Raw genomic sequence first — 25,038 nt, forward strand, 5'->3', positions numbered from 1 at the left:
CGTAACCAGTGTTCATTAAATGTGTGTCAAATGCAGAATAACCAGCAAAATGTCCACACAGCTTCATCCACAGGTTGTAGGTGATCTTACATTTTAAAATCACACGCATGATAAGGCATGCCTCCTTCTGATGCTCTTTGTGTAGCTGAAGGTGCCATTTAATCACATTGTGATTCAAACAGAAATGGGAAAATGCTCTATCTCCATGGTTTCAGTAGGACTGAATACAATACAAACTACACACAAAGTTGCAGTTTTTCTGCGTTTTTTCCCCCTGTTTTTACATTAAACTGTCTTCCCTGTTCTTTTGTGTACTTTTACATAAATGTACTTTTAATGATTTCTCTCCTCTTTTTCGTTTGGTTTTAAGATCTTCCCAGAGCTTGACTTAAAATGAAAGGGGTGGAGCGTTTACCCCTCACTATTATCACTCGCTATTGGTTTGTTTTGTAACTTCCATTTTGTTGTTAATTCTAGTAGTCCTTTCTGTTCAATATGTAATGATTTTATTGTGATGCACTTTGAAGGCTTACTTTACTGCAAATAGCCTGCAGACCCACTGTGCAATATAATTATATTAAGGCTTTCACATCCAAACAATTTGGCCTTGCATAAACACTTGAAGAATGATTCATATTTTCATTTTAACAAAATGAGTATGTAAAAACAAAAAGAAAATCATATATAATAGATTGATCAGGACATCTATATTTTCATCGATATTTTGCCGCTGAATGCATCCATGTGTTTCACGTCCAAAATGTTATTAACAAATGGAACTCAAAGTATGAGCCATTCTGCATCTTTCAAGGTGTTTTCAGGCTTCAGAGATGTTCTGAGTCCTGTGTCTGCAGGCGGGTCCTGCCAGATAAATCAGTGCCAGAGAAACAGACGCTCCGGCCGCTGATTGGCTGCGCGCTGCGCTCCAATCACTGAGCTGTAGTGATTCCTCTCACACGGGCCGGAGCGGGCGGCTCGTAAACTTACGGCTCAGTTGAACGTCAAACGGAGAAAACACCAACAGGTTTTCACTACAAAGCGGATTTAATTGAGTTTATGAAAAGCGACGGGAAGGAATAAGGAAGACCATCAGGATTAACTCAACAAACCGCTTTTTCTCCAAATGGACTCGGATTGAAACGCCCGAGGGCGATTTTTGATGATTAAAAAGGACGAATGTCTTCTTATTAATGAGATGGCAATGTTTGTGTAAAACGTCACCATCTTGGAAATTTGAATGAGGATGGCCGTCCTCATGGGGAAGGTGCAGCGGGTTTTGTGCGTCCTGCTGCCGTGTGCTCTTCAACTCTGCAGCGCACAGACACAAGGAGGTGGGCTCACACACACACACACACACACACACACACACACACACACACACACACACACACACACACACACACACACACACACACACGATTCACATTTCATCATCACTTCTTTTTATATTTACTTTATATCCCAGGACACATTTGACAAATCCCTCTGAACGCCTGGGTCAGAGTTGTTTACGAGCCTTCCAGGAAAACACCTGTCCTACTATAGCTGACAAATCACACGAGAACCTGTTCCGCACACGTAAAACTTGTTTGCTGTGAGTCACCTGCACCTCTCCCACCGCTCTGTGTGTGCTTTATCATGTTTGTTGTTTGTTTCAAGGCTTTGCGACAGAGTTACCTCACACTGCCCTTTCAAATGACAACCAAAGCTCGCCCAAAAGAGCTTTCTATTAAAATGGAGATGAACCATTTTTATTTGATCTACAGCTCCATTTTCTCAGTCAGTGGTGGAAGAGATATTCGTTGAGTAAACGTAGCAATACCACAATGTAAAAATGGCAAGCAAAAGTCGTGCTTTAAACAGAAACAGTTCATGTTAAGCATTGTTATTGAGCAGAATGCAAAGCAACAAACTCTTGCTACCAAAAAACTGTGACTTAATAATGTTGTATTATTGCTGGAAAATGCAAAACAGATCATCAAAACAGTCGCAGAGTAAATTTCTGTTTACGATCTAGTTGCTAACTATGATTCAGATAAATGTAAAATTAAAAAGCGTAATACAGATCTCTAGCAAATGTACTCAAATACGTGACGTGTTCATGATAAAAAAAAGTGTTGTGATTTGAATCTCAGTGAGACTCTGTGAACTTTGACCTCGTGATCTTGTTGCAGTCACCTGGCCGCAGGTGAATTGAGTAGTGATCCGAGTCTGAGGAAAACAATGTGAACACAAGGTCGTCGATAATTACACAGCTGATGCTCAGGTGACAGAGCCTCTCCTGAAGTGAAAACAACAGAGACAATAGTATGAAAAACACAGTTTGATCACATGAGAGGGAATATTGGAGTGTAATTGAATCCATAACAAAGTAGAACAAACCATGTTAGATGACGTGTGCGTGTTTTGTTAGACTTTTATTTATACTGAAGAGGAGCATGCAAAGCTTGGGATTGAAAAGTTGTTTGTTTAGTAACACAAGTCATTAGTCCTTCCTTCTGTAATTGCATGTTGGTGTCAAAGCAGAATCTCTTGCTATTTAAGCCAGTTGTTGAACAGGATTTTGTTGTCCAGTAAGCAGCTATGTTTATGAAATAGGTCACTGTTGTTCTGTCGATCTGGAAAGGTGGACTTGTTTGCACTGAAACACACAGTGTTTATGTTATTTACCTATAAAACACAAGAGGGACAGACATTACACAAGCACACACAATAACAAAAAGGTATTGTCAACATGTAATACTTTCATGCACAAAAGCTGTATTTGCCCTCCCCCCCCCCCCCCCCCCCCCCCAAAAAAAAAACAATCATGACAAAATGCACATTATGTCATTTAAATGTCCCAGATGTTACATATGTGATGTATCAGAGGGGGTTCATGTATCAACATGTATTAACTCAATTCATGTATTAACTTTAAACTTTAAAAAAACAACAACAACAGGTGTTGCCTCTTTAAACTCCTTCTGTATTTTTGGTGTGATGTCAAAAAAAAACCATTGCGTCAAAAAGCAAATATGCTGCCCCTCCTGTTGCTATTGCATGATGTTGAGAAAGTGTCTGAGATGGCATCGGCCCGTTACCTAACGTTTGAACAGTCCTGCACCTTGGGAACACAGAAAATCAATCTTCCAGTTCATTTGAGCACTACCTCTGGCTGTGAAACCGCCAAATGAAATAGTTCATGCGCTCCGGTGTCTTTGTGTTTGCAAGCGTGCGTGTGCATGCACGCTCACTTGCCAGGTATGCAGTAATCTTTTGCACACCCTGTGCCAAGTTTCTGTTTACTTCAGTCATCGTCTCAACCGCTTTATTGAACTTGTTTATCTCCTCCTCCCTCTTTTCTTTTCATTCTCTCCCTCTCCCTTTTTTTCATTTACAGGTAGAGGATGAAAAAAGGGAAACACAACAGCTGAACCCGATCCGTGTTGTGTGTTCATCATGTGTTGGGTTACACTTTAGTGCTGGTGACAATGAGTCCATTCTGCCTTGAGTTTGTGTGTATGTGATAGTTAGTGATGGAATGAGTAGGACTTACGGATGTGACAGTGAAGAATGAAGAGATACACGGAGAGAGTTAAGTGTCAGACAGATAGAGGCTTGGCCACATCTCCATGCACTGCGACACACTCTTTCAAAATAGGGCCATTGTGTGCATGTGTGTGTGTTGGCTCTCAACCCTCCACCCCATTCCTTGTTTCTCCATCATCCATCTGCCAACACTGAAAGTCCTCCTTTGACAGAAAAAAAACCCACTCTGCCTGTTGAGATGTTTAGCTTCCACATCTGCAGCTTGTGTGTCGTCTCTACGGTTCACATACCATTGTTTTTCTTCACACAATGCATTGCATGTGTGCACACCGGTTTGTCCCCCTCTCTGGGGTGGGTTGTGTTTGAACTTAATGCATACTGTACATATTCATGTTTGGAAGGTTCTTGAACGTACGTGCACATATGCTCATGAGTATTTCCTAACAGGCAATTCAAACAGTAGAGCCAACAGCAACAAGTCATCCACTGATAGCCTCACTAAGGTTGGGTAGATAACGAGCCTCACCCTCGAGCAGCTCATAAATTGACAAGGATTAAGTTCAATGGCTTATAATGAGCAAGTATTTCTGAAAACAATTAGTCATTGCAACTCAGTGTGATTACGGTGACATGAGCAAACTGAGGAATCTCATACGTGGAGATGGCCTGTGGTACGGCACGCAAGGTTGCAAATTTCAAAGCGAGTGCTCCAGGTATTTCACTTAGTTGAGTGACAAAATGGATACAGCAGAGACCAAGATATCCCAATTATTCCCAATATAGGTATATTACTACCGGTAGCCATTAAAATGGTGTGATTTTAATTTTTCACTTCAGATTTGGTCAAGATTAAACAAATGGATATACATACAGTGTTTTGCTGTTTTCAGTCTTTGTGCTAAGCTGAGCTAACAAGCTTTAGCTTTGGCTTCATATATACTGGGAACTATTCCTTTAAAAGTCTTATAATTGATTGACCAATTAAAAAGGAGTTTGCATCAGGATTCATTTGTTACCATTTTGGAATAAAGCTGACAGACTCCCAAGTCTAATAGCTGTTTTGCTCTTCTTTCCGTGCTTTTTGACCTTGCATGAATGAACCATAAGAACCTGTCTGTCAAGTAAATACTCAGGTCTTTCAAAGGCCAGGCCGACCACACATGGGCCCATTATTAAGCTACTCCGGCCTCCACTCCAATAACATCGAACGTGAACTGTACACTCGAGGAACTCAAAAGCAACATGTCACCCTCAGAACAATGTCCTGGTTATTCTTGATCATCTACAGATGTCACGATTATGAGTAAGACATAATTATTGGAAGAGAAAGCCTTCAGTAGCGTAAACAAAATTCCATTCACCTCTGTTGTGTTGGAGTGGCGACAACACTTTCCAAACTAGATGCAACCAAAAAGTATCTGCAGGTTTGGACTCCATGCAAAGCCGGGGAATGTTTTTTTGCTATTTTGAAGGAAACCCTGAATCCTTTAACATAATTTCTTACGGGGGCCAGTTCCTGTGAACCCGATGTTCTAAGAAACACAATGAAGTGACTCTTATCAGGACTTTATGGGTGTTGGACATGCTCCTTGCACGCATCTCACACACACACACACACACACACACACACACACACACACACACCGTGCTCCCTTGCTGTGCCATGTGAGGTTAATAATCATTAGCCCTGTTATGCCCTTGTTGATCCTGTGTTGTTCTACTGGGCTCTATTTGTCCCTAATGTCAGTGAAAGGAATGTATTTGTAAGCGTATCGAGCATGCATCAGGTGCGTGACCTACGTGTAAGAAAAACATTCCTCAGATCATTACTGAGCACAATAAAATCAACAACCACGTCAACATGACAGGTTAGTGATAATAGAACGAGGTTATATGTTCCGTCCAAACAAAACAAAGCAAAATCACTTTTGCATTTTCTGATATTCATGCAGATATATATTTTTGTGTTATTCACTCATGTTATTGAGTGGGATTTTGTTTGTGGTGCTCAAATAGTTCTGAAACACTTCTATCTTGATCTATAATATACAACTATGGACATAGTAGGAAGTGGGAAAGTAGGTTTTTAAATGGCAGGGAATGAGTAATGTCTTTGTTAATGCAGATTTAAACCTTGTGGCCAAAATATTTGGATGTTCAAACGTGACACCTGTATGATTTTTGAACATAATTTGCAGCTGCAAAAAAAGCCTCTGCTTTTCTGGAAAGGCTTGCCAAAGCTGGGACTGATGATAATAATTTATTCCTGCGGTGCAGTCCAGGCCTGTCAAGCTCTTCCACACCATACGGGAAAAACATTTCTTTATAGATGTTGCTTTGTGCAGAGGGCCATTGTCCTATTACAAAAATCTTCCCCAAACTGCCACTATTGGAAGCACACCATTATATCAAATATCATTATATGCTGAAGCTTTAGGATTTCCCCATCAGTGCCTCTTCTCAAAGTGGTCCAGTCCATTGAAAAACTCCCCCCAGACCAAAAGTATGCAGACATATTGTGTTTGCTCCGATGTGTACGTAACACCAGTACGTGTTTGTATTCGCAGGCAAAGTCCTGACACTGAGATCAACAGTCATGTCTTAATTCTCTGTAATCTCTGTCCTTCCCTTCCTCTCTGCTGCTTCTCTCCGGTCTGACATTTGAATAGCAAAGCAGCCTTCCAGTGACGCTGAATGGGCGAAACTCCCACGGATCGTAAACAAGGCCTTGTATGTTTGTGTCGGAGAAGGACATGCCCTGTGTACAATCCTCAGCTTGTGTCACGCTGTTACAGTACATGCATTGATATTGTGCGAGCAGAACACAGTGGTTTGTAGTAAATGGAATAAAGCCGTCTTTATAAAGGCTTACGCTGTCATCGCGCTCCAGAAAGGATTTAACAGACTAGTTTTATTTGGATTGAGATCATTGCTTTTCTTTTTGACTTTCATGGTACTACACTGTTTTTTTCCCATGAGGCAAATATGCATGTATGCTAATATATTACTGGTGCGTGATGACACTGTGAAATTGCCTGGAAAGGTTTTTGAATAAGCGCAATTTTGACTTACTTACTACGTTACAAATGTCAACAGGCTTTCTTACTGCTGTGACCCAGAACTGAACTTTAAAAGGATGCACCTTCACTTACAGTAAAGCTACTGTGCAATGTTATATGTAGGGACTATTTTCACCTGTGAATTAATACATATTTGATGTGCTAGTAGTTAGTAATTTCAGCAGCAGGACCCTGTGTGGGATCAACTGAATAGTTTTTGGACAGCAGTGGATGAATATGTTAGACCAGGATTTGGATACATACAAAAACATCAATTAATTATATACTTTTCATGGATTTAAAAAAAAAAAGAAAATAAATATTTTTGCATCTGATCTAAACATTCTGCCATTAACGCAAGTTCATATAATTTACCTTTTCAGTTTGTACCGGCACCAAGAACTCTCTGAGCACGACGGGAAATTCAGAGATCCAGTACAAACTGATGATGGACATGTACAACGGCTGTGAGATTGTGATGGGCAACCTTGAGATCACCATGATGGATCACACCAGAAACTTCTCCTTCCTGCAGGTGAGGCTTTGAACACACGGAGGCATCACAAAAAATCTACACTTCCACAGAGCTACACTTAGTCATTGTCATTGAGAGAAACATGGCAACCAGTCTAGACAGGAGTTTGGATGAAACTGATGCCGTTCGTCACCGTCTATGGATGATGTCTCTGTCTAAAAATGCACAGTGAGCTTTTATATTCCTTTTCTGAATCAATCACAGTCACGGAGACTGAAACGACACAAGCAGAACACACATTCGCTGTCAGCAGCTTGTAACGCTGATGCCAATCCCTGTGCCAAACGACATCAGGGGAAAGTCAGCAGGTGGTTTTCTGGACGCCTGTATTTTATTTTTTAATTTGTAATTTCTGTCGTATAATTTTCTAATCCTGCAGTCTATCAGGGAGGTGACGGGCTACATCCTGTTTGCCGTCAACGAGTTCAGCCGCCTACCTCTGGACCACCTGCGGGTCATCAGAGGCACCACGCTGTATGAGGACCAGTACGCTTTGGCTGTGATGGTCAACTACCAGAAGGAGGGGCAGTACGGCCTGGAAGAACTGGGCCTGACACACCTCACAGGTACACATGGTCACCCGGCGAATGTGCTTAAGTGTGGGAGGCTGGAGTAGAGCAGATAAGGATGTGACACTCGGGTGCTGTCGAGGCTCCCACACCCACACAGTGCAGCCACACCTTATTTGTGTACCAGTCGTCGGCATACAGCGGTGTGTGTAGTCGCAGTGATGTGAAGTCCCTGGAATGTCTCAACCGCCAGTGGAACATGCGCTCCACCACATTATACGACATTTGTATGAGCGGTTGTAATGGATGAGTCACGGGCCTGTTGGGGCTCGCTTCGCTGATTGTCTTTCCACATTTAAATGTTCACCTGCCCGCCCACAGAGATACTGGAGGGAGGAGTCAAGATCATCCAGAATAAGTACCTGAGCTACGCCCCGCAGGTGAACTGGCTGGACATTGTGAAGGATGGAACGGCTCATATTATGATCGAGAGCAACGGACCTGAAAGTGAGTGGAAAGGGTGATACATACAAGCATCAATGACCTTCCATTTTAATGACAGACTTTTGCTTTGTTGTGCTTTAAAATAAAACTGATGATACATTTTCATTTTAGAGCCGTGTAACGAAGCATGTGGAGACCTTCCATGTTGGAATTCAAGAAATGACACATGCCAGATCTGTGAGTGACATTTATTTCCCATGCATCACCCTAGATGGTGTTGCCACATGGGTGCCTGAAAGATGGCCCAAGGGTGCAGCAACATTTTGTCCAGTCAACACATTCAATGTTTCACCACATTAGAAAAACAAAAGACTCTCTCTTTCAGTGACAAAGACGGTGTGCGCTGCTCAGTGTAACGGCCGATGCTTTGGTAGAAACCCCAGCGAATGTTGTCACATCGAGTGTGCCGGAGGCTGCACCGGAAACCTGGATACAGACTGTTTTGTGAGTGTTGTTGCTTCAATAGGCCTTTTAACGCAGACGGCACAGCAGGACAATCACAGGTGTAAATAATACAATTTACAATGGCTGAATTCCATTTAGCTGCTTCAGCAGAGCCGTCATAAATATTATTAGACACACGTGTGCTTTCCTACTGTGACCAGTCGAAATGTCTCTTGTGAAAAATCTTTATAGACGTGAACACGAAGAACATAATCTGCATGTGTTGCTGACTGCGCTGTCTGTGTGTGACGTTGTAAAGGCTTGCAGGAACTTCAACAACTCGGGCGCCTGCGTGCCTCTCTGTCCCCAGACCCTCATCTACAGCAAGCACACATTCAAACTGGAGCCTAACCCCAATGCCAAGTACCAGTACGGCTCCATCTGTGTAGCCCAGTGCCCCAGTGAGTCCCCTCTACATACACACACATACACACACTGCCTTGTATGATCCCACAGACCCAGCGTTGCTTTTCTTTCTATAGCATCAATGCCATTTTTAGATTCATCCAGGATTTTGTTAGTGTTGTTTAAGACACTTACTTATAGTGATTTTGTCTGGTTTCGTTTCCTCACAGCTAACTTTGTGGTGGATGGCAGCTCATGTGTGAGTAGTTGCCCATCTGATAAAATGGAGGTCGAGAAAAATGGAGTGAAGAGATGTGAACCCTGTGGAGGCCTCTGTCCAAAAGGTATGGGAAACAAGTCAACAGCTCCTTTACACGAGACAGTTAAAATTCTGCATCGTGCTTGTTATATTTCATATTTTGTGTAATGTATAGCAGGTTGAGATGGAGCAGATTTTTCAGATTATATTTGTATGCTTGTAAAATATGTAGCGGGAGTAGCATAAACTATGACTAATCAAGTTTAAGTACAGAATTTGAGTAAATGTACTCAGGTACTGAGGTAGTGACGTCATATGTTCTTAACCTTTTCTTCCTCCTCTTCTTCATCTTCCTCCCAGCTTGCCATGGCACAGGAACTCCAACCAGACAGACTGTGGATGCTCGTAATATCGACAGCTTCATAAACTGCACTAAGATCCAGGGCAGTCTGCACTTCCTGGTGACTGGGATCGAAGGGTAAACTTTGCTTCTTCTTTTTTTAACATACAATGGAGCTTTAGCTAGGTAGTACGTTAATAAGTATTAATATAATTAAGTATTAGTTCATATTATAGACATATAGACATTTTTTTGCAACCAGCCTTTATATTTTTTTTTGTCTCTTCAAAGTGATAAATATATTGGCATACCAGCGCTGGATCCGGAGAAACTGAAGATCTTCAACACTGTGAGGGAGATTACAGGTTTGTTGATGCATGTTTGTTGAAACCGTCGGTGTACTTTGTCTTTGATGCCATGTCACAATGTTTGCAGTCTGGTTAAGGCCTCTGGAACATCTTTCATTTCAGACGTCCTCAGTATCCAGTCATGGCCTGCAAACATGTCTGACCTGTCGGTCTTCTCTAACCTCCAAACAATTCAGGGCAGAAAACTTTACAAGTGAGCAGTATTTTGTTATTTTCTTTCTTTGTTGTGACATTGTTTTCGTTTCTTTGGTTGATAAGGTTGTGTTGTTGTATAATTTACTGCATTGAAGACTAAATCTTCACTGGCATGAATCTGATTGTCTTGTTGTTTCTTTGTTCCCTTGTTATACCTAATGTTTACCCCATGTAGAGGACTGAACGCTAGAAGGTACAGTAAATATTTGACATGCGTATCTGCCACTTAATGCACAAAATCTCAGTTTAAAATAGATTTTCTCAGATTCTATTATACTGCACTATTCTTCCAGGGCATATTCAGTACGGGGATGATTCCATACTGTCATTGAGTTGGTGGTGGGTTCATTTGGTTTCCTTGCATGTCCTTTCTGATGGAAATTGATTGGTTTTGGGCTGCAACTTTTTTGTATCAAAGAAAAGCTTTAGCTTTAAGATTTACCTCTCTGACTTCTTTCACGTTGAACTTGAAATTGTATGTTTTATATTGTAGCATTAGAGTATTTTACATTGTCAATCATTTAAGTTGATTTATGTGGTTTGTATTTCAGTAGGTAATTGTAAGCTCAAAACATGATTTTAGAGGTTTCACAAATTCAGACGAGAAAGATTAGTGTGCACTGACATTGGATTGGTGAAATTCAGAATCTAAAATTCAAACTAGATTAAGAAGTCAAGGCTGGATAAAATTAGATCAGTGTCCGATCAGTTTATATTCAGACATTGATTTGCTCCAACTTGAAGCCTTGGAAACTTGAATATTTTAAATGTGTGTTTTACCCGTCTGAATTTGTGATCCTTGAAAAAAATGGCCAACTTTTTTACCTGCTTTATTATACTGTTAAAGAACTTCAAACCTCACTAATTCAGAAACCATGTTTTTCACAAGAAACATGGTTTTCAAAGTAAATACTCAGTTGTCATTCAAATTATAAAGCTATTTCTTTGCTACTATAGTATTTTTAAAACAATCACAACATTGGCAGCTATTCATTTCTTACACAACATTAATTCAGTACTTATTATTACTATTTCAGGGGCTACTCTCTTCTGGTGATGAGGATCGGCTCTCTGACCTCCCTGGGGTTACGCTCGCTGAGGAAAATAAATGACGGCGGCATCTACATCACAGGAAACAGACAGCTCTGCTACCATGACACCGTTAACTGGACGCGTATCTTGACCAGCGGCTCTCGTCCACAGCGACGCCAGAAGCACATTGACATTAAGGAAAACAGACTTACAGAACAGTGTGGTGAGTGACGGTGGGTCACTTTAGCAGCTCTATTGTCAGTGTTTATAATAATACAGTAATGTTTTCCCTCTGTTGTGTGTGTGCAGCTAGTGAGGGCCATGTGTGTGACCCCCTGTGCTCCTTGGATGGCTGCTGGGGCCCGGGGCCAAACCAGTGTCTGTCCTGTAAGAAATACAGCAGAGGGGGAACGTGCGTGCCGGACTGCATGTTCTTAACTGGGTGAGTCTTAACAAAAAACTAATAAAATGATAATAACATTCACAGTGTTTGTTTTAATGTGAGTAATGTGGTGCAACCCTCCCAAGTGTTTCAATCTTATCTGCAGTCTGTTGAAAGATTTTTTATAAGTGATTGACTTTTTGCTTTGTATGCAGGGAGAGCCGGGAGTTTGCTTCCCGTTCAGGGGAGTGTATGCCATGCCACCCTGAGTGTAAGGTCCAGGAAGGGAAGCAGACCTGCACAGGCCCAGTATGAGTTTCTCTATTCACTGAGACAAACAACAGACTCTCCTTTTACAGTATTATTCACAAAGCAAGTTCTCCAGGCTCAAGCATCGTGTCAAATAGCTTTGGGGCGTACTGCTGCCACCTAGTGACATCATTGTCACTGACTTCTGCCTGCTTTGCTTTCGTCCATCAACTAAACCGTCCCTCCGTCTTTTAAGGGAGCCGATCAGTGTGTCGCATGTGCCAGCCTGCAGGACGGTCCACACTGTGTCTCCTCGTGTCCAGAGGGCGTGATGGGAGGGGACGAAGTCATCTTTAAATACCACAACAAGCAAGGCCGCTGTGAGCCGTGCCACATCAACTGCACCCAGGGGTAACATATGAGTGTGTGTAATATCTGTGTATTCTTACGTACGTTTGTCTTCATTTCAAACTCACCTCTTTTTTGTGTGTTTTGTGCTTATAGGTGCTATGGCCCAGAAATCGGAGAGTGTGGGTTGCCAAACAGCTACATTTCTGGGTAAGTTGCTCCTCTCGATTTGACATATTTTAAAATACATCTTGACTTATCATCAGGTCATGTGTCAAATCTTCTTTCTTTTCATCAGACAAGCGACCACAGCCATTGTCCTGGGAGCGATTGCCCTCCTCTTTACTTCCTTCTCGGTTTTCATGCTGACTGTTCTGTACCGCCGAGGTCTCGCCATCCGTCGCAAGCGAGCCATGAGGAGATACATGGAGAGCGGACAGGTCAGTCGGGGTCCGAGTTCTTCACGATGCTGTTAATGTGAAAGTGTGTTTTGATACATGATCTGTGTGCCCGCAGAGTTTTGAGCCTCTGGATCCTGGTGAGAAAGGGGCAAAAGTCCACGCCCGGATCCTGAAGCCCACGGAGCTGCGTAAGATCAAGCTGCTGGGTAATGGAGTGTTTGGATCAGTCCATAAGGTACCGGTGATTGCTGTCTATACAATCCACGTCTTGCACATTTGATGTTCATTTAACAAATAACACGTCTCTTTTTCTTACCTCACAGGGTATTTGGATCCCTGAGGGCGATACAGTGAAGCTTCCTGTGGCCATAAAGACAATTCATGATCGCGCCGGACGGCAAACCTTCTTTGAGCTAACAGATGTAAGAAAAGATGACTTATTTGAGGGTCAAATACTCACTTATGGTAGGCTTGAAAGGTAAATCTCCGTAATGATTTACTCTAAATGTTCATTGCAGCACATGATGACTATTGGAAGCATGGACCACATTAACGTAGTCCGGACTCTGGGTATCTGTCCTGGTGCCAGCCTGCAGCTCGTCACGCAGCTCAGCAGTCAGGGCTCCCTGCTGGAGCACGTCAAGAACTGCAAGAACAAACTCAGCCCCCAAAGGCTGCTCAACTGGTGTGTTCAAATCGCAAAGGTAAACGGCCAACCTTTTGTTGTTTGTGTGTGTTTTAAAACACTGATATCTCAAGTACTTAAAGGCCTGTCATGTCCTTTCTCATCAGGGTATGTATTACCTGGAGGAAAACAGGGTGGTCCACAGGAACCTGGCCGCCAGAAATGTGCTCCTGAAGAATAATTACACAGCCCAAATCTCCGACTACGGCATTGCAGACCTACTTTACCATGATGATAAGAAGTACTTTTACAATGAGGTCAAGGTCCGTAGCACGGCAGCAAAAATACAATACTGATCAAAGCTCATTAGGAAAGCCTGTTACACACTCACTAAACATTTCCACTTAAGCAATTCATGGAGAAATTTTCTGTTTACGTCTTTAGACCCCCATCAAATGGATGTCCTTAGAGAGCATCTTGTTCCGCAGATACACACATCAGAGCGATGTCTGGAGTTACGGTGAGTTTTAAACCAGCTTACAAATCCCACTTTTGGTAATATTGAGTGGTTTTGAAAACCACTTCCAGCTGCACCAGTTTTGCCGTTTCATGCCACATCTGTGACCTTCATTTAGGTGTGACGGTATGGGAGATGATGTCCAATGGGGCAGAGCCGTACACTAACATGCGCTCACAGGATGTTCCGGATCTGCTCGAAAAGGGCGAGCGTCTGTCCCAGCCTCAAATCTGCACCATTGATGTCTACATGGTCATGGTCAAGTGTGAGTGCCTTTCTCCTTTCCTTCTTTTACATCGGCTCCAGCCTTTCTTGTTTTACAGCAGTAATACATTCATACGCTTCTAAGCAAGCATAAGGTTTCAGATGATTCAGACTGAAATACCTCAACAACTATTAGATAGATTCAGCCTTTTATGAGATTGGGTACATTTATGGTCCCCAGAGGTGGTTCCCTGACTTCCTCTTTTGCCACCATGAGTTTTTACTTTTAGTGAAATGTCTGAACAAACTATTAGCCATGAAGCTAGTGATCATCCAACTTTTTATCTAGCGCTATCATCAGGTCAAAACTGTATTTGTCCAATACTTTGGTTAATGCCCAAACACCTACAAAACGAATGACTTTATTTAGCAAATGTTGCTAGCATTTAGCTCAAAGCACAGTCTCCATGTGCTTTAATTCAGGGTTTTTTTTTATTGTGTATTTGTTCCATAGAAAACCACGGCTCTTATTTTTAATTTCCAGGTTGGATGATTGATGAGAATGTCCGTCCAACATTCAAAGAGCTAGCAAATGAATTCACCAGAATGGCCAGAGACCCGCCTCGCTACCTGGTGATCAAAGTAAGGAAGGCCGCATGTTTATTAATAGCCAATCAATTTTTACAGCACTTTTTACCATTTTTTTTTTACCGTATAGTATTTGTGGCACTTCAGTAAAAGTGCACATGCAGTATGCTTACTTATATCTCACCGTTGTCCACCAGGAGGACTGCAGTCAACAGGAAACGGCCTTGGATGAACTAGCCCAGCGGAGTGCAGACTTGGATGACCTGAATGATCTCGACATTGAGCTGGTGGATCGGGAGGAGGTAGATGGGATGACTACAGCATCGCACTACTTGTCTCAGGCCAGCAGTCTGAGTCGCCTCTCCAGGCTGGACACTCACAGAGTAAGAGAGGCCTCTTTGTTTGTGAAATGTCTTTTCTGTAATTTTCTGGATATAAATCTCACTCCTGTCTTTTCCTGTAAAGGCAATTATTTCTCCACAAAATGTGGCTGGTTACCTTCCTATGACACCAGGTGTGGACAACCCAGGACAGGTATGAAAACAGGCTTTGTTGCTGAACCACTTGTATATAAACTGCATAATTAACTCCAATAAATTATCAACATCATCCTACAGCACACTCCTACTCTTGCTATTTTACTAATGCAGGTCCATCTGTGTTGTCTTGTGTAGGCCATGTGGCAGTCGCGCTCTCGACTAAACTCCGCCCGTACTGTGTCTGAGTGCTCGGAGGGCTGCGGCACAGCAGTGGAGCTGGAGATCAGTGAAGACTTTTCTCTGTCAGGGAGCCTGAAGAGACGACGTCAGCGCGAGGACAGTGCCTACATGTCGCAGAGGGATAGCTTTTCCGGTGGGCCACCAGACACGCCATCACCAGAGATGGAGGAAGAGGACCAGAATGGATACGTGCTTCCTGGAGACAGCCCAGAGAGAGGTGATTGCAATAGGCATATTTGATTTCTATTGAAATGATACTGTCGATAATCCTTCCTGGCAAATAGGTCCTTATGCCTGAGTTAGTTGTGCTGTGTCACAACCACTTTCTTCATATTCCCATTCGGATTATTTTAATGCAAACCTCACTTTATCCATTTTCCTTTTTTTCTCAGATACCCTACTCTCCCCATCTCGAGCCACTCCCTGCAGGATGAGCAAGTCTCATTCATCAGGCCTCCTGGATGACCCGGACGAAGAAGAATATGAGTATATGAACAAGCAGACGTGTGTAACAGCTGTCTCACCCAGACACAGCAGCCAGTGGCTGAAGTCGAACAAAAAGCGCACCTCCTCCGTATCGTCACAAGCTACAGCGTGCTCAGCTGACACCACATCGTCTGCGGAGGTCAGGGGAGGTCACACAAAGAGCAATCACAACTCTGATTCAGAGCAGCAGGGATGTAATGGAGTTGAATATGAATACATGGACATCAGGGGTAATGAAAAGGATGAAAGCTCTCCAGAGCCTGACCCTCCTCTGATGCCAGCGAGGACGGGCAGAGAGGTGGAGGAGGAGGACGAGGACGAGGATGAATACGTGGAGGACAGTAACTATCATTACACAAACAGACAGCCGAAGCTGCGTCAAGCTCTTCGAGACAAGAAGGATCTGAAGATAGAGGGAAGGGACGAGGGCGAGGCGTATGAGTATGAGGACATGGACTCCTTTGCTTCCCCGCGGCCTGGAGATGCTGTACTGTACCACAACCTGCAGGAGGGGGAGGGAGCAGCAGTGGGCACGGAGGCACGTCAATCTGGGTTTGAACCCTACGTAAAAGTGCGAGCTGGAGTCGGGGTTGGGGATCCTGCAGCTGGTGATACATCTTTTGACAATCCAGACTATTGGCACAGCAGGATGTTTCTGAAGCCCAAAGCAGTGCCCACATAAAGAACATTTTAAATCTCATGAACTTCCCTCTGAGACGTATTCATGAAGGACCTGAAACAGGAAATGCAATCAAAAGCCATGTAAATAATGTAGCCTGATGACACAGTTTCAAAAACCCAACATGTGTGACTTTTTTAAAGCTTTGTTGCCTGTAATAGGCTGGCATTATGTTTTCTATTCAGGCCTAAGATTTGGGTCATTTCCAGAAATAAGAGCACTGAGTGTTGAAAAGACTAACAGAAATAAACAAATTACAAGCTATATTTTTCTGTTTACATTTTGAAATGAATATTTGTTTTTCTTTTCTTTGGCGTTTGGTCATTTATGTTTTATTACCTCTTTTAATGATGAAATATGAAATTACATTTTCTACTCATTAAAAATATTTTGAATTACTATTCTGAAGCAGGAACTTTTTATTTTACAGGTCTGTAGTTTTGGATGTCAGTAGCGTTTAGGGTGTTTTTTTTTAGGAGGGCCTTCACTGTAGCCGTCTTAAAAGCCGCTGGAATGACACCTGAGGTGAGGGAGGAGTTGATCAGGGTGGTGAGGAATGGCAAGATGTCGTGTGAGATGTCTTGGAGAAGAGAGGAGGGAATCGGGTTGAGGGAGCAGGTGGTGGCACAGTTAGATGTAACAAGTGCGTGAACGTCTTCAGAGGTGAGGGGGCTAAAGCTGGTAAGACCATCCGAGTTGAGAGTTGGGGGAGATGTAGGAATAGGAGTGAATGAGGAGCTGATGTAATTTAATTTCTTGGTAAAGTAAGTTGCAAAGTCATCAGCAGTAAGGGAGGAAGGGGGAGGGGTAGGAGGGGTGAGGAGGGAGGAGAACATGGAGAAGAGTTTCCTGGAGTTGGAGGCGGAAGAGTTGATCTTTGCCAGGTAGAAGGCAGATTTAGCTGCCGAAACAGTTGAGGTGAAGTCAGAGAGGAGGTGGTGGTAGTGAGCAAGGTCCTCGTGCTGGCCCGATTTCTTCCATTTTCTCTCTGCCGCTTGCAACACTGATCTGTTAGTTCGCAGAGATTCGGACAGCCAAGGAGGGGAAGGAGATGATCGCGCTGGTCGTGAGGTGGGGGGACAGAGAGTGTCCAAAGAAGAGGAGAGTGAGGACATCAGGATGGAGGAGGCTTCCTCTGTAGGCATTAAGGAGAACTGTTCTGAGGATGTTAGTGAGGATTGAACAGTTGAGGAGAGAGTGGAGGGAGTGAGGGATTTCAGGTTGTGGCGGCTGGTGACAGTTCGAGGTGTAGAGGGGAGATGTGGTGGACTTCATGGGGAGGGAGAAAGTTACAAAGGGGTGGTCGGACAAAAAAAAAAGGTCCTAACGCCTTTTCCTTGACCTCGGTGGAAACGTCACGGGGTCAGGGAAAGGTGGAAGGAGAAAGGATCTAGGAAAAGACCCCCACGGTGCTCAGAGAATCCGACCAGACTTCCACTAAGCCATTATAATGTGCCGGCTGATGATCGACACCGGTGATTAACGTGGGTCTGCGGTGAGAACTACAATAATGGACTACAAAAGGCGCATCACTTCTCCCCAAGTTGTTGGTTCTATTAAATATGACCGGCTTCAGTTCCAGCAGCTCCTCCTTCCTTTCCACTTGATATGACTAATACAGGCTGCTGCCTCACAATAGCTTCAGATACACACTTGAATACATTTTTGTGGATTTTGTCCCCCATTGCTTACATTCGAATTGAATAAGTAGATCTCTTAATGGTCAGTATTGGACGGATAATATATACATATAGTTTTATGTGAACTCATCCTTTGCAACGACATTGAATAGATGAACAATGACTTGATACATACTACTGCCACAAGATCACTTTGGGAGAATCCCTCCCTTTTGGCGGGTCGGGGCCGTTGTGACGTCGGTAGCGTCACTATGAAGTGGGAGGAGTTTGGAGGCCCGTGGGAGGCTGGTGTAAGCAGAAGCAGCCGTCAGAGCGGTGCTGAGCTGCAGGGAGCTGTCGCTTTTCGAGGGCCGACTAGCGACTGAAACTTCACTGCCAAGATGTCCGACGACGAGCAAGAGCAGACCATAGCAGAGGACCTGGTGGTCACCAAGTACAAGATGGGTGGTGACATCGCCAACCGTGAGTATATTTAGTAGTAGCTGTTGGTGTCAGGGTGAGATAACCTGCTTAATCCGGCCTGTCGTGCAGCCAGCTCACGTCAGTGTCCCTCACAGCAGCAGCCATGTGGTTTATATACGAGGCAAACGTATGCTAGCCGAACTGGCTAGCTAGCCAGTTAGCTAGCAGGTGCGGTTGTTTCAGTGTTTGCTAATGCTAGTTCCTCTGTTACTGCTGATGAACGTTGTAGGCTGCTGGAGGCGGCTAACGTTGGGTGCTAACTAGCTAACCAGCTCAGCCAGTTGCAAAGTACAGTTGGCGAAACACGATAAGCAAACGTTAAAAGATAAGCAGGCAGCCGCCGATATTAAGCCACAGAAACATGCTGACTTCTTTGTGTTAGTTTAATTCTTAACTTTTGATGTTGATCTGTTTAAGAGGCATAACGTTAAAAGACGAGCTGATATGTCTGTTAGAGGAATAACATGAGGTATAAATGAGAGATTACAGTTACTCCGACGTTATTCACATCACATTATCGCATTTGCAGACCCAGTCGTTTGACCTTTCTGGGCGAGTATTGCTTATTTATTTGAAATCATGAATGGGAGATATGTTCCTCGTTTACACAGTCTGTGACTTTACGTGTATGTATTGTAAGTTATTACAGTAATGTTTTTTTTTTTTTTTTTTTTTTTTTTTTCAAATACAATAATTGGTCATTGGTCAAAATGGTATTACCTTTAATATTATGAAGCAGGTTTTGATTGCAACCTTGCCTGATTGAAGTGGACATTACCACACTATAAGAGTATCCTATAGTTACTACAGGATATACACTATACTATAGTATAGTATATATCATCATATCACCCAGGCCTATTTAAAGCCTTGCTTTATTTCCCCATACTTATCACCTACAACTCGGCACTATTAACAGATTCAAATAATCACCATATTTTTGTGTCAGTTCCCTGATGATAAGTTATTGTGTTTAACTATGGGTTGATTTATGTGATCTTTTCACTTCACTCAGTGTGCAGCAGTCAATTCAGTTTTAATTTGAAGACAATCTAATATGGTATCTGGTTTCACATCGCATATAATGCTACATTAATGTATATATCTGACCTACTTGGTTCCACTTCTGTGCCTCTTGATCATTTGCATTATGTGTCACCCAGAGGCTCTTCGTCTGGTTGTGGAAACGGCCACGCCTGGGGTGTCAGTGCTCAGCCTCTGTCAGAAGGGGGATGCCTACATCATGGTTGAGACTGGAAAGGTCTTCAAGAAGGAGAAGGACATGAAGAAAGGTGAGCTAAAGATGATAGTCTATGAGTGTTATTCAGGTGAACTGATGTCGGCAAAGCAAGAGGAGTCCAGATGCAGTCATGCATATTGTTGCTCCAAGTCTCAATCACCCCAGACTTGTACAGTTTTCTTGCTAAACTTGTGGATTTTTTCCAAATGAAGACTTGGTGGTTCTCTTTTCCCTCTTCTAGGCATTGCCTTTCCCACCAGCGTCTCAGTCAATAACTGTGTTTGCCACTTCTCTCCCCTGAAGAGTGACCCAGACTACACACTTAAAGATGGGGATCTGGTCAAAATGTAGGCACCACGATCTGCAATTATGTCACCCCCCTGTTCACCCCCATGTGTCTTGAGTCTTTTGTCTTCCTCTTTTTCTACGTGACATCTTGGCTTGTGTGTGAGGGTTTTCTCTTGGCTGTTGTCTGTCTGCTTCATCGGGTCTTGTCTTCCTGTCCTGTCTGGCATACGGCAAGTAAGGTTAGGCATTTTTAGAACAGGTGTTTTTTTAGCCGTTAAGTCACATGATTTTAGCTTTGATGGCCATCTGTCTGCAAAATCCCATTCATCACATTTTATTTTAAAGGAGTCATCACCTGGAAATCGCAATTTCTCTTGTTAAAACATGCATATCTGTGTTTGACCTCAGTTGAAACTTGCCTGAAAGGCTGGAGTTTGAAAGTGGCGCCGTTTTTTTCGCTTCTGCTCTTTTTCCGAACAGGAATAGCACACAAGGGTGTGCATTCCTAAAGCACGAGATTTTGATTCTGCGCCTTCGGTGACGTCACCGTGGCGGCTACTTGCATAAGCCCACCCCTCTTTCACCACCCAACCCCGCCCCGTCCGCTACCTGAAATCGCCGAAGCGCCGCCATTATGTTTTGGAGTCTGCATGCAGGCAAGCCCCCCCGGCTCTGTCCTTCCTGCGGCGAATCAACGCGCGCCTCATTACATATTATACAATGCACATCCGGACCAGTCAAAACCTCGCGCGTAATCTCGCGTGATAAAATCGCGGTACGAAAAAGGGTCAGAACAAGCTCAATGTTTGATTAAAATTTTTTTTTTTTTTTCTAATAAGTTTTACGAATTGATCCAAAGCGATCCAAGGGGGGCTGGATACGTATAAAACCAGGTGATGACTCCTTTAAAGCAATTTTATGCTTTGGAAAAAGGAAGTCTGCTCATCTTAGTTGTTGTATGGCCAAGTATGTTTTTTTGTCCTCTGTGTCGTCTTTTGTGCTGTGTGTGGATTTGCAGTGTTTTAAATATGTTTGTTGTTGCTTGTGGTGATGTGGTTACATGTTGGGTTTGTATCTTTCTCACGTTTTCCCTTGAATTCACAATAAGTCCTTCAATGTATTCCAGCTCATGTACAGCCAAAAAGAAATCCACCTTGGAATATGTCTTCTGTTTAATGAGCATTCCAGATTATTTTTGTGTCCGACCTTCTTTATCAGTCTTCTGTTACAAAGTCGATGATGTCATATTGTCCTCCCTGAGTTGATGTAATTGATTGGTTCCTGTCTCAGTGTTAGTTACCTTGACAGCTGAGTGGCAGTTAAACTTGTACTGAATTTGACAGATGATCAGTTTAAGTTGTTTTATTGTTATTTCATACACTCATCTCTACTTTTCCTCTAATTCTGTGTAGAGATCTAGGGGTTCACGTTGATGGCTTTATTGCCAATGTTGCTCACAGCTTTGTGGTGGGAGCCAGTAAGGTGAGGGCCTTTTTTATTTTTTTATGCTGCTTTCGTCCCCGGTCAGTGTCCTGTTGAAGCACTCCTTTTTAAGTACTCATCTCACTGTGTCTTATTTCTGCAGGACAATCCTGTGACAGGCCGGAAAGCTGATGTAATCAAAGCGGCCCATCTTTGTGCCGAAGCAGCTCTTCGCCTTGTTAAACCTGGCAACCAGGTACGAGTTGAGGCTCATGAAAAGATTTAGATTACATTTATTCTTCAAAGTTAAAACTCTTGTCAGATTGTGTCTTTTTCTCCTAAACATTTCACTGCAGATCCTCTTAATAGGTTTGCTTTGCTGCTCTGTCCTCATTTTAATTTGTCAATCGGGGCAAAACTGTATTTTGCATGTGAACGCATTTTTCTGTCTCTCAGAACTCTCAAGTCACCGAAGCCTGGGGCAAGATTGCTCAGTCGTTCAAATGCTCTCCTATAGAGGGTGAGTGGCTATTCATATAAAATATCACGTTTTTCCTCTCAGTGTGTCATCACATGGACATTTCAGGGAAACTGCCAGTGTTCATTTAAATGACTGTTGTTTTGTTGATGTAATGTGAAGATGGTGACTGTAAGAGATTCATTAGTTTATCTGCCCGGCTCTGTGTTTTAAAGGTATGCTGTCTCATCAGCTAAAGCAACATGTCATAGATGGAGAGAAGACCATCATTCAGAACCCGACAGACCAGCAAAGGTACGTTACACACTTTGTTCACACTGGAGGAAGGAATTAATGAATGGAAATTAACCTTACATTTGGGAAAAACTGAACAACAAATTGTTTTAGAGGAACACGGTCCTCTCAACCTTGAGTCGAGTGCAAAACATGTTGCTCATCTTTTTCACTGGCTTCTGTTGACACTATTGTTCAGGAAGGACCATGAGAAGGCAGAATTTGAGGTACATGAAGTTTATGCTGTGGACGTCTTGATTAGCACCGGAGAAGGAAAGGTAATAGTGCTGTCTTCTCTTACTTGATTCAAACCCACAGCTGCTGAAATTGTAGTTTATTAACACTTAACGAACAGTTACTGATTGTTTTTATCATCTTGTCATTTACGCTTAGGCCCGAGATGGAGGACTGAGGACCACCATTTATAAGAGGGACCCCAGTAAGCAGTATGGCTTGAAGATGAAAACTTCCCGTACATTCTTCAGCGAAGTGGAACGACGCTTTGATGCCATGCCCTTTACTCTCCGGTATGAAAACCGCATGTTGTGTCACTACTCGTATTAAACTTTGGCTCAAACACTTACTTACTACTTCCCACCATTTACCGTCAGAGCGTTCGAGGATGAGGCAAAAGCCCGTCTGGGTGTGGTGGAGTGTGCCAAACATGAATTGCTGCAGCCCTTCAGCGTGCTACAAGAGAAAGAGGGTGAGTGTCCACCGCTCTGTTATGATTATTTTGCTGTTTAACAGCTTTCTTATTTATTTACCGGCCCCTCCTGCTATGGCTTTGTTCTCAGGAGAGTGTGTCGCTCAGTTCAAGTTCACAGTGCTACTGATGGCCAACGGGCCTCACAGAATCACCAGCGGACCCTTCGATCCTGAGCTCTACAAGTCAGAGCATGAAGTTCAGGATGCAGAGCTAAGGGTAATACCGTAAATTCACTTTACTTGACATCAACTCTTTCGACACAGACACTGACTGCGTCAAACGTCTTATTAAGTTTTTTTTTATAATGAAAGGTCTCTCCTCTTCCCCAGACTTTACTACAGAGCTCAGCAAGCCGTAAAACACAGAAGAAAAAGAAAAAGAAGGTACATTATTATTATTCGACAACAATGAACCCTCACACTGTACAATTCAACTCCTTGTCACCACACTAAACTGCTCCTCCCTCTTTAACAACCTGCAGGCCTCAAAGACAGCAGAAAATGCCACTGGACAGCCAACCGAGGACACAGAAGCCGTAGAATAAATAAATACTGCCTTTCCACACATTGCAAGACCCCAAAGAGAAGCAAGAGACAACATGACAAATTGCCCCAAACTCTGCCCATTATACACCTTTGATTTCACAAATTGAACATATTAATTAAGATCCTACATGGATGATTAACCCTTTACTGCATTCATTGAAAGTACCATGTGCTTTTTCTTCCTCAACCTGAGTAGGTAATAAAGAATATTTGCAAATAGGTTTACATCTTTGAAAATAATTGTTGTCAAATGGTACGGGTGCGACCGCAGCCTGTTTTTTTTTTTTTAATCTTTTGGTCCTCTTCATGTTCATTTTTGAAGTAAAACTGAAGCGTAGAATGGGCTTTTTTTAATTTATTTTTTTATCCAAATGTGGATGAAGGATTATTGGATGATACCAACAGAAATGGGAATCAGTTTGTAATCTGTGTTCCTCAGGCATCATGTGTCTGCGGCCATCATGGATTCTCCTGTTTGAACAGGAATTGGCACATGGTGTGACCCTTTGGTAACCAAGTTACAAGTTATCTAAACTTGTTTATATGTAAACGAATATTTAGAGTAAAAGGAAATTATTGGGATTTTATTGGAAGGTTTATGAGCACTTTTGTCACCTTATAAGTGTAACAATCTGTTTAGGAGGGTTCAGGCATCAAGCAAAAACATTTTTTTTTAAACTCCACTATGCAGTAAAGGGTTAAATTATAAATTTGAACAAACAAAACTCACAATAAAAGACAGAAATGACCAGGACTGTTTTATAAAAAAGGTTTTTGTGTCTGAGTTAATGCAGTAAAGGTTTATGGTTACTCTTCCATCGTCAAGACCTGACCAAATATTCTGCTGAATCTACAATGTTTTAACCCCGCTCAATTCTTTTAAAGCACAAGACTGGAATATTTTAAGTATACAAGCAAAAAACAATTGTAATCCGCTTGATTTTTTTAGGGAACAAACTGCTACATTTACTGCCATTCCCCTTGAATTTTATGAATAGATAGAAAAGTACACTTTCCACATTTGACAAACTTTTTTATTAGTGATGCTGGTTACTTGCTTTACACCGTCATTAGTGCTGTGAAGCATGAGAACTAAAGCTGGCCCAGCTTTATATGTTTTTTTAGGGGTGTCTTCAGTGGATTTGGACCTTAAGAGATCTGAGTTACACTTTAAGGTCTGGGTCAGTGTTGGTTCGGATTTGTTAACAATTGAATATGTTCAGAATAATAAAATCCTGCTTTGTAGCTCAATCAGTGGGCAATGGAACTTTACATCTAATGAAATAAAAACATTTTCATATATCTCTGTTCTTTTTCTGAAGGGTTTGACCAAGTTCAGTATTGGAAATGTCTGCAATGATGCGATGCAAAAATATGACGACCTGCCTTCTTAAGTCCAAAAGCTAAGCATTTAAGTTCAGAGGTTGTGGTTTGAAGAAGAAGTGAATGAGATACAGACTCACTAGAGTTTGCCAATATGATACCTATACTTTTGAGATTTTGCTTGCCCTCAAATATCTTGTTGTATTGGGCAATTGTGGGAAATGTTGGAAACAATAACAGCCTCTTTATAGCAACACTAGATATTCAACCGGCCTGATCTGAACAAAAGCTGACATTCCTGCCTGTTTATTTGAACAGTTATACTATACAGTGATAGAT

At 42.5% G+C, this 25,038-nt stretch overlaps 2 protein-coding genes across 3 annotated transcripts; both read left to right on the plus strand.

Annotated features, from left to right (window-relative positions):
* Nucleotides 1-986: 986 nt before the first annotated feature.
* Nucleotides 987-16,718, plus strand: erbb3a (erb-b2 receptor tyrosine kinase 3a). 2 transcript variants are annotated; one of them, XM_084030311.1, is made up of 29 exons: nucleotides 987-1,331; nucleotides 6,974-7,125; nucleotides 7,505-7,691; nucleotides 8,016-8,141; nucleotides 8,250-8,315; nucleotides 8,464-8,582; nucleotides 8,842-8,983; nucleotides 9,158-9,271; nucleotides 9,547-9,664; nucleotides 9,818-9,891; nucleotides 9,997-10,087; nucleotides 10,265-10,282; nucleotides 11,127-11,344; nucleotides 11,431-11,563; nucleotides 11,719-11,812; nucleotides 12,009-12,163; nucleotides 12,257-12,310; nucleotides 12,399-12,540; nucleotides 12,617-12,736; nucleotides 12,825-12,923; nucleotides 13,020-13,205; nucleotides 13,294-13,449; nucleotides 13,571-13,646; nucleotides 13,762-13,908; nucleotides 14,392-14,489; nucleotides 14,633-14,818; nucleotides 14,901-14,969; nucleotides 15,110-15,371; nucleotides 15,547-16,718. In XM_084030311.1, exons 1-29 carry the CDS (start codon nucleotides 1,238-1,240, stop codon nucleotides 16,320-16,322), a joined length of 4,272 nt encoding a protein of 1,423 aa, XP_083886437.1. In that variant the 5' UTR covers nucleotides 987-1,237; the 3' UTR covers nucleotides 16,323-16,718. The 2 variants fall into 2 exon arrangements, with proteins under 2 accessions (XP_083886437.1, XP_083886438.1); XM_084030312.1 differs by lacking the exon at nucleotides 10,265-10,282.
* Nucleotides 16,719-18,260: 1,542 nt separating this feature from the next.
* pa2g4a (proliferation-associated 2G4, a) lies at nucleotides 18,261-24,679 on the plus strand. Its single transcript, XM_084030328.1, has 13 exons — nucleotides 18,261-18,421; nucleotides 19,585-19,713; nucleotides 19,903-20,008; nucleotides 21,362-21,431; nucleotides 21,535-21,627; nucleotides 21,828-21,891; nucleotides 22,065-22,143; nucleotides 22,322-22,400; nucleotides 22,516-22,649; nucleotides 22,734-22,828; nucleotides 22,920-23,047; nucleotides 23,161-23,214; nucleotides 23,313-24,679. Exons 1-13 carry the CDS (start codon nucleotides 18,340-18,342, stop codon nucleotides 23,373-23,375), a joined length of 1,176 nt encoding a protein of 391 aa, XP_083886454.1. The 5' UTR covers nucleotides 18,261-18,339; the 3' UTR covers nucleotides 23,376-24,679.
* The last annotated feature ends 359 nt before the right edge of the window (nucleotides 24,680-25,038 follow it).

Source organism: Eutrigla gurnardus, assembly GCF_963514095.1.
Source record: "Eutrigla gurnardus genome assembly, chromosome: 2".
Taxonomy (NCBI): Eukaryota; Metazoa; Chordata; class Actinopteri; order Perciformes; family Triglidae; genus Eutrigla; species Eutrigla gurnardus.